This window comes from Lathyrus oleraceus, chromosome 3 (genome assembly GCF_024323335.1).
Source record: "Lathyrus oleraceus cultivar Zhongwan6 chromosome 3, CAAS_Psat_ZW6_1.0, whole genome shotgun sequence".
Taxonomy (NCBI): domain Eukaryota; kingdom Viridiplantae; phylum Streptophyta; class Magnoliopsida; order Fabales; family Fabaceae; genus Lathyrus; species Lathyrus oleraceus.
The window spans coordinates 211,478,823-211,489,069 of record NC_066581.1 but is presented as its reverse complement, the minus strand read 5'-3'; the positions used below and the strand labels follow the sequence as shown (position 1 = coordinate 211,489,069).

Genomic DNA, 10,247 nt, shown 5'->3' with positions numbered 1-10,247 from the left:
AGTTCTCACACCTCTGGCGGCCGAATTTCAATTGAAAAAATCAACGGCCGAAAAGCTCAATCTCCTTCTAAAACCTCTGACTGCCCTAGGCTTGGGCATTACCTCACCAAAATGTTCCTGTTATTATGCAGTAATGTGTTGACCAACTGGTGTGATCATTTCAAATATTGAAAGGACCACATTAGGGGAATTTTTTTACCAAATAAAACTAAATTTGTTGATTTTAGTTGGATGAGAAAGTTTTTGGAGTGCTTACAACACTGTTTTATTGGCTGGAATTTAAACGAGACTCTCTCACTATTATTTTAGTACATTAAAATCCAGACATGTAACCAACCATCTTTTCATTGACCACACTACTCTCACTATTCTTAAAACTCTTCCACTTTCCTTTGTATGCAGGGTACTAAAGTATTGAAGCAATTCCAATGCCTACAAAAATTGGCAAGATATCATTTTCATTGTATGGATCATTTCTCCTTTTTCCAACTGGGGGAGATAATCTCAACCTGTATGTATAATGTATAGCATGCCTCTCTCAATGTGTATGAACAAAAAATAGAATAGGCCTCTGGTTTCCATTACAATAGCAGCCAATCTGCCCAGAAGAAATAGGAAAAGAATAATGAGCAGATAGAAAAGTCTGCCCTGTATGATACCTACACTAAGCCTACACTCTATACCTGAAATTTACATAAGCGCTTGGGTAATGATCGGGAAAAAACCCATGAATCCTAAAACTGATATGCCCATCATGACAGCCGTGCTTCTATCGTTGCCTCTTTTAAAAAAATCTCCAGAATTTATGGCCATGGCAAGGAGTCAGTCGAAATCTAGGACGTATGGAAGTCAGCATCATCATAGCTGGGTGGAGATAATGGTGGAATTGCAGAGGGAATTGAATCATCTATAACCTCCAAGATTCTTCTTGCAATTGTTTGGGATACTCCACCAGCGTCAATTTTTCTAGAAGATATCATTTCTGATCTGTCATTCCTAGTTGAATTGCTACTCTCAACAGACTTTAAAAATTTGTCTTTTGATATTGTTGTCTGAGCAGCTTTCGCAATCACCGAGCTAAAAACACCAGATTCTCTCAAACTTTGCATAATGACCTGCAAAAGCAATGTTTTGGAAGAAAAGTTTGGACGTTCTCTAAGAACTGTAAAGTAACAGTATAAATCGCTTGAGTAGAAACCAGAAAGAAAATTTGAGGAAATGAATTTTACCATGGGAGCATAAATGCGAGATAAGATGCCTTTTCTAATAAGTTTCATCTTTAGTGCTTTGTCTGTCCACACAATGTGTTCACGGTACCTAAATAGAAAAAAAATGTAACTTGAAGACAAATTGATATACAAGTTGAGGCTGCTATTATGTTAAAAACTATCACGTGATTTTAGGATAGACTACGAGCCACAAAATTTAATATGTTTGAGATGTTCATTTCTAGTCTTCAGGAGCCAAATCCACCAAATTCTCACTTCACACAACCTTAGCTCCTCGACATAGGTTTACTATTCATTCCCACATAGTTCATGATTTAAATTACAAATAAGAGAATATTTAAATAATTCCATACAGTATAAGACTATGAATAACTATATGGACAAGTGAAAATGTCAATTACTGACATATATGAAACAAAAAGCTTAACTGCTTATTTCAAACCCCTCCCAGGCAAACAATATAGCATTAGTTTAAGTAAAAAATTTGAAGTAATTATTTTCATATTCCTAAACTTACCATTGAAGCATTTCTTCCTCCGTAGCAGTTGAAGCAATTATGAACGCCTACATCAGACACAGAACAGAGTAGTCAGATTATAAATATATACCTGGGTGCAATTTAAAACTTCCTTGTCCCCCACCCCACCGAACAAACAATCAAAAAATGTACACTTGCGCAACTTCACAGCCGAATATGCTAGAAAGTAAAGAACAAAAACTCAATGAATAAACACCATTTATTTTAGGTTAGACATCAAGGGAAAAAGATGCAATGCTGTTTAATGAAATAGTAAACCAGGAACAACTAATTCTAAATTACAATGTTAAGAAATGAAAAATATTCTGAGGTAATGTCATATAACCAACCATGCACAGAAAATAACAAAACAAAACATAGCCTGAGTGCAGGGGCTTAAACAAACATCAAGATGCAAAAAATGATGATGGATATAAAAGTATTTGAAAAAGAAGAATGTAATTGCAGATAATAATGTACTCAATACACTTCAAGAAGTAGTAATTATGTTAACTAAAACTAGAAAATAGGAGAGCATGTAATGGGAAACTATAACTTACAGCTCTGTCAAAGTCTAACATGAAACATCTTTTTACATCATCTTTTGTAGGCTTGCAGCCACACCGATCACGTCTTGAAGTCAAATCAGAAAATTTGGTGTAAGTGTAATGCAGAACAGCAGCTTCTTCCAACTTGATCTCACTGTTAAAGGATTTGGTACAAATTAGTGTAAAATATGTACAGAAAAAAAATGCATTCTTCACTATTAATATTATATTATGGATTTAAACATCTTACTTAAAATGGTATGGAATTAAACTAACATTAATTAGTTACTACTACGACAGAAAAATGTCCACACCTAAAAATAAAGACAGCTGACTGAAGACAGTATAAATTTCCGTCAAATTCGAAAAACCTTTTAATATAAGATCAACAGTTCGCAAAAAACTAAAAACAAAAACAAAAACACTTGCATGATATGAAACCAACATTCTCATAATTTTTTTATGGTTAGCCAGGGTATACTAGGCCTAGTCATAAACTCCAAAATACATGCCGATTCAATAATATCACCCTTTAATTATGAACTAACGTTGTTGTAAATATACATAGATACATACATAATTGTCAAATGCGTGCTCATTAATTAACAATGTGCAGAACCAACTTACTTAGGTGTCTTCATATAGTTGTGCCATCTATGTGCACCATTAGGACGGAGATGATCCTGAACCCTGGCAGCTGCTTTCCCATTTCCATAAGTTAGAAAATAGTTTGGATTGCCACGAGTTGCTTCTTTGTAATTTCCAAAATACACATCCTTTGGAAGGTGATCATAGTTCTTCTTGAACATTGATACCTATGACAACATTGCAAGTTAAATATGTTGCTGAATAAACTTAATTTCCAAAAGCAAAAAAGTTGGAACAACAAAAACAACAATGAAACACGCAAAGAATTGGATTCGCACCATTGGCTTTTGCCAAAATAGACACAATATAGCTGTATCCAAACAAATGCCAGCAATTCATATGAAAATGTGTGTGAAGTGGATTAGTTTATGTGTATAGACTTTTTATTAGCACATTCCAATAACTTTTTTTCCTTTTTGAACTATCCAATGACTTGTTTGTTCCTGAATGGCTGAATCACATAATTCTAACAAGCTAACTTCCACTTCAACTCTCTTCCATAGACATTATTAAAAAGGCTCTTGTAATGAAGCAGAAATAAATACTAAACAATGCATAAAGTCAGCCAAAAATACTTTGTTCCTGCACTGTATATATTGCTTAAAAGGTTAATTGGAAAACACACACAGAACTCTTGAGTGTCAATGCTTCTGCAGATATATATACTTTCATATGTCAATATAAAATTTGTGCACAAATTTTGATTATATCATTTCTCAATGAGTCAGCCTTTTAACAAATTCAGTAATTCATCTTCAATTTTCGGTACATATTTTATTTTTCCATACAAAATATATGGAAAAACAAAGGAAAGAAAAGAAATCACAAACAGAAATTAAATTAATAATCATCTTCAAACAATCTTAGTTAAATTAGTTGTTTAAAAATTAAGAAAAGCTATTTATGCAAATACCTCACTGAAAGGCTCCTTGATATTGTCTTGCTCAACACTGCTTTCCTGAAGCAAACAACATTCCAACATCAAGTTATAACTATCAACGAATATCAAAGAGGTTAAAGATCACAGTAGATCAACTAACTATATTGAATGATAGTGACTTCTGGATCTAAACAAAACTCCTGAACTCACATAATTTGGAAAAACAACCATGTCAACATCCCCAGGCACACCAGATAGCAACTGTCTCATTGAGTATTCCTGAGTTCCTGCTGGATGTATCAGTTCATCAGTATCCAGATGGATGATCCAATCCATGCCATAATCCTGAGTAAAAAAATATTGTAAAGACAAACATTAAGATCTTGGTAAAATAAGTTACTTTAAAAAGACATATGCTAGTATATTGTAATAATAATCCAATAAAAGAAATCAAAATTCATACCCTTGCCATGACAATTGCCATTTCCATGTTCAAAGATTGCTTCACAAACAACTCATAGTTACACGGTTTGTAGAAGAAGCTTGCCAACCAAGTTTCATTCCATATACGGCTAATACATAACAAAATACAAAGTGTAAATAAGGTATTAATCAACCTATCAAAATGCTTTGCGCCGTTATGTGGAGGTAACAAAATTTAACACATAATTTTAAAATCATGTATCTTAGTATGAATGAATCTATCCCGGGCCATGCTTTTCTCCTAGTTGATCCATGTCATAGAGATTTGCCAAAGTTTTATGTTGGTTGTCGAGTGCCTAACACAACCCTCTCCTTTTAGTATGAATGAATATTTAAATTATAGAAATCTGCCAAGTCCAATATCTTAAGCAGTAAAACAAAACTCGGAGAATGAATTTTATACTTCAAACTAACGTGGTGAGGTGTTTGGTATACAATTTAACATGCGCAGGTTATACCTCAATTTATTATTTGTTATTTATCATTTCATACAAAAGAGAGTAATACAAAATATTTGGCTCTCACCATTGTGAAACTTTTTGCGCAATAGAACCCCTGACTATCAGCTACAAAGCAGAAAATTTACCAGTGCTAGAAGGCACAAGGGTCACTTTCCATAAGATTTTTCTTTTAATATGTAAATTACTGAAGGTGGGAATAGAAAGACTAGTGGATAATATTTAGGAACAAAAAAGAAAACTGATGAATGGGTATGATGATAAATGTAAATTAACAGGAATTGAAAAAATAGACGTTTGAGCAACCAACTTTGAGCTAATGTCAGAGTCAATTGACAAATCTAGTTTTAGCAATTACACAATGGTTCAAGTCTCAACTATTCATAGCTTGTTTTTCATAACAAAAAAGAAAAGGCTAAAAAGGAATGAAAACTTTACAGGTACAAAAACCTTAATCACATGAGCTATGATAGGAACATCTTATGAGTCCAACTTTTGATCAGATATTTATATGAATCTGATCATGTTCAAATAGGTATTGAGTGATCAATGCATTTACATTTACGTAATGGCAGAATCATCTGTGTAAAAGATGTAAAAATCACTGTCATCCATATGTCACACTAACATGGTTATTGGTCTATTTGAACAAATAACTCGATGAATGATCTGTACTATTAAAAAACAAGACAACCTGAATAGTTAAACCAAACCAGATCCAGATTGTCGAACTTTAAATCAACAAAAACATACTAGCAATAAAGTACTTACTTAAACCACTCAGCATTGTTTATTAAAATTACAGAAGAAAATAGTTAAAATCCAAACTCTACATTCATTTCAATCATTATGATAATGACTAATGGCACGGCTAACGATGTAAACAAAGTCACATACTCAACATAGGGAAAAAAACTTTTAAATTGAAGAAAAAACCAAAAGAAAAAAGCATACCTTTTAGCTTGTTGCTCCTCTAATTCTCTTGTTCTATATATAACTTTGACCCCCTAAACCAAAAAAAAAAGGCATTTTAATCAAGAATCAAAACGTGGTTAATACTAATAAGTAATAACTAATCAAAACTATTACAACAGTGTTAAATAAACCAATTCAAATCAAACTCACCGGAATGCTTTCTAAAACTCTAGATACATTAGGCGATGCAGCTTTCCCTTCAACGAAAAGGAAAAAAGTAGAAACTCCCATAACTTTATGATAAAAGATCCATGGCAATGTTTGCTCCAAATCAGCGGAAGTACTCGTTGTAATACATATCTACCACATCACGAAACAATTTCAAATTCACAACGAGACAGAAAAAAAAAATCACAATTCCACAATTCATGGATTCAAAAATTTAAAATACCAAAACGACATAGGGTTTAACAATAAAGAAATGGACGATAGATCCAAGGGTAAAGAATTCGTAATTGACGAAACGGAGAGCGAGAGGAAGAAAACGACAATACCTTAGGGGAAAGATCGGAGGAGTAATCGAGTTTCCAATCACGGAAGTAAGGGAAAGAAGGGGAATGAGAACCGGGGAAAAGATTGGAACAATCGGAACGTGAACGAGTTTTCGATTGTTGTTGGTGGCTAGAGATTGACATACCGGGGAAGAGGTGTTGATCGGGTGACCAGCGGGTGACAGGATCGGTGACTCCGCCGCGCCATTGGAGGATGAAAGCGAATGCGGCGAGGGTGAGGGGGAGGACGGTGAGGAGAAGGAGGAGACGGGAGGAAGAGGTGGCGGTGGTGGGCGGTCTGTGATGATGAGAAGAGTGTGCACCCGCCATGGTGAGGGAGTGCGGAATTTGAGAGGAATGTTGGTGGTGTTGTTTACATATAAATATTGAAATTGAAATTGGATTTTGGTGAAGCGTGTTGATGAGGGAAGAAGAAGACTAAAACTGAAAACGAGTTGAGAAAGAATTTTCAGAACTGCTTAATCGAATGCCGTTTTCTCGTTGGTATTTCAGTTCATATACTATTCAACTCACAATTACAAATAATCGATTTTATGTTAAGGATTTTTTAAACTAATTTTTAAGTATTTTTAAATGTATCATTTTAACTAATTTTAAATATTGCCCTAAACAATTTAGTTAGGTTTTTATTGAGTCAGATTTTGCATTTTCAGTATTTTATAATATTTTTATTTTTATTTAATATGTTAGTGGTTTATTAAAAAAATTAAGTAAGTTTTACTAGAAATATTAAATTTATTAACTTTTAATGGGATACTATTGACTAAATTTTAAAAGAAAAATAATATACATTTTAAATTTATAATCTTTAATATTTTTTCCTTTAATAATATAAGTTTGTGTATTTAATATATCAACGAGTATTTAAGTTTAAAATTTATGACATAATTAAAATTTAATAAATCCTGTAAAAAGAGAAAAACGATAAATTCTTGAAAAAGACCGGTGTGGAATTTATTTAATGTTCTAAGACGGCATTATACTTTCTAAATTAGTGATGGGATTCATTTGTTTAGTTTAATTTAATTTTAATCAATATTACCATTTACCACCCCCTTTGATTTCTGGTGTGCTTTTGTTTTTTTGCGAAGCAATGTTCGGTTGATTGTTCACATAGTATATGCGATCGTGATATATAGAGGAACTAATTTTATGATTTTTTTGTTTTTTCTTTGTGACGCTCTGACTTTTTTAAAAAGTTTTATATCAATATATCAAATTGTTAATTTAAAATTTTTAATTTGATTTAATGGAATATATAGTTGTCATTATGAGATTATATATATTTTTTAAAATTACAATTAATAATTTTTTATTAAATAAGAGTACATTTAATACACTAACTTATTTAGAAGGCTACTAACTTTAACTCCTATTAAAATTGGGTTGTCTATGAGTACGATAAAATATGGTGCATATGCACATCCAAAAGATGCTAGAAGTATTATTGATGTGGATATTGTAACCTCATTATGCAAGGTGCTATGAAAATTTGAAATGTCATCTTTCTCTTTCATTTTTGTTGATCTATTCCCTTTCAACTACATTACTACTTTTGTTCTTAATTATTAGAAATCATATGTTACCAACTGATGTTGATTTACTAAGGGATATGCTTTCATAATATTGAAACAAATTAATGTTCTAGTTTCAGTCGAAAGAATTATCCACTAGAATATTGAGTATTCACATGTCTCATAAGAGTATTTATTAAAAATAAAAAATATGTTAAACTGATCAAATAAAAAAATCAATTTTGTTAAATTGAACGTCAATATACTATTGACTCACACAATTGTATGTAAACTTTTTTGTGTGTGTCATATGACATTGTCTATAAATAAAATAAAAACTTTATACATTGATTGCAGAGTAAATATTCAAAAATCTATCGATTATATTAAGAAAAACAATTTTAACATTTTGAAAATACAATGCACAATTTGAATATTTTTTTTTAAATAATTATTTTTTAAAAAAAATTCGAAAATAATCAATAATTTAAAAAAAATACCAAAATAATCACTTTTAGAAGAGGATGCGCCAGATGAACTGGCGCACCCCCTAAGCATGAAGAGGAGACGCCAATAGCATTGGCGCAAGCATTGGACTCCTCATGAGGAGACGCCAATGCTAGTGGTGCATGCATTGGCCCTCATGAGAAGGCGTCAATGCTCCTGGCGCCTTAGTGCTTCATGTTGTATGAGCTAATTCATCTGCCGCATACACTCGTCTTGTATTATTTTTTTAATTTATTTTTATTTTTAATTTTGTTTATTTAATAAATAAAAAAGAATAATAGAAAAAATATTTATTGATGTTGTAATATCTTGTTACATTGGACTGACAATAAACTAATGATCGACCCGATTATAACGTCCCCCTTTTCCACATCCATGTGTGTTAGTTTGTCTCCGAGGTCTCCCACGATTTTCTTGAGGGATTTGAGGTCTTTGTGTGCTGACCTGATCGAGCGATGGCTGGTTGGAAGGTCCGGCAGAAGTTCCAACAGTATTTGAGAGATATGTCATCATTTGTTCCCAATATCCAGAGGGGCTCTGGTCAACGGCGCTTCCGTAATGGAGTTCGGTGTTAATGTCATCGTAGTTAGGTCGCTGGGGTTGGGTGGATTGGGACGTGTAGCGGGAAATTCATGATCATCAAGCTATTGACAAGCTAGAGATCAAATAACAAGAGTCGTCACCGCGATTTTATTGTTTTCAAGGGAAAGGGGAAAAATGCGAACAAAATCCAAATAGTAAGAAGTTTTCAAATAAAAACTAATAAAAATCAGAGATCACAGGTAAGGGGGTTGGTTACACAGAGGGAAGGTGTTAGCACCCAAAGTGTCCTAGGTACTCCTAGGGAGCCCTTTTTGTGTGCATATGTATTTTGTACAAAATGATGTTTACAAACAAATAGAATGGGGGATGAGAAAAGAATTGATTAACTATATTTTTGTGTTTGACAAGACCTTCGGTCTTGTGCCTACGTACCAACATATAAATGAGGGATCAAAACCTCGTAGTTCGTGCTATAAATTTCAAAGTGAGTTGGTTGGTTTTAACAAAAATTAAGCTTGAAAGGCACAAAGGCCTAAAATGGTTTGAATGAGTTAGTTCATTTTGGTTTTTTTGAAAGATTAAGTCGAGTATAGTTAGGCTCATTTACAAGTTTGATTTAAGAAATAAAGTTTGAAAATGCAATGGCATAAGGCCAAAGTTTCTATCTTTTTTGCAAAAATGGTCTAAGTTTAGAACAAAAATAGTTCACACAAAGAATATTTTGAAAATGGAGGGAGGGATTTTGAAATTAAAGAAATGGGGAGAAGATGAAGAGACTATCATAGATACAAGAAATTTAAAAGTTTAAAGTTGAAAAGATCTGACCAAATGGGAGCAATCCAATAGACAAGTATGTCAATAGAAACCCAGAATTCCCTTGGACTCTTTAGAATCAAGCAACATACAAATGCACAATTATCAATCTTGAAGAGCAAAGGCATCAAATAAAGATGGCATCATCCAAGCCTATCCACTTCAATGATCTTCTTTAGAATAGCCTATGTAGCAGATGAATTCCACAAGTCACAGGTCCAACATAACAGCTTAACAATGACCAATGTTGCAGATGAATCTGGAGAGATCTTGAATGATGTATCAGATGAATTCAAACTTGCAAGTTCTTGGTCTCTCAACAAATTGGCATTGGCCAAGTCCATTAGAAAATGAATGTTGCCTAAATTCTAAGTCCAATTGGGAAGATCAAAACAACAGTCCACTCAAATTGTCTTTTAGGGTTTTTGTTATTATTATGTGTGTTAATGGTCAAAGACCAATCAAACAAACAAAGCAACAAGGTATATCACACAATATGGTCCAAGTGGACAAAGTAAAAATTACATAAACATAAACAATTAGAATGATATGTACAATGACAAATGATAATAGAGCAATAAAAATAAATTGCATTCAAAGTAAAAGCTTGAAAGTAAAAG

General features: G+C 32.8%; 1 protein-coding gene across 2 annotated transcripts; it reads right to left on the bottom strand.

The window, feature by feature from the left end:
• Positions 1-414: 414 nt before the first annotated feature.
• On the bottom strand, positions 415-6,744 carry LOC127126379 (glycosyltransferase-like At2g41451). Of its 2 annotated transcripts, XM_051055303.1 has the most exons (11): positions 6,233-6,742; positions 5,889-6,038; positions 5,718-5,770; positions 4,286-4,394; positions 4,033-4,167; positions 3,856-3,900; positions 2,922-3,109; positions 2,307-2,448; positions 1,747-1,793; positions 1,230-1,317; positions 415-1,115 (listed from the first exon to the last, which is right to left on the bottom strand). In XM_051055303.1, the coding sequence occupies exons 1-11, from the start codon at positions 6,557-6,559 to the stop codon at positions 834-836; spliced, it is 1,566 nt and encodes a 521-aa protein (XP_050911260.1). In that variant the 5' UTR covers positions 6,560-6,742; the 3' UTR covers positions 415-833. The 2 variants fall into 2 exon arrangements, with proteins under 2 accessions (XP_050911260.1, XP_050911259.1); XM_051055302.1 differs by having other exon boundaries at positions 415-1,317; positions 6,233-6,744.
• Positions 6,745-10,247: the final 3,503 nt, after the last annotated feature.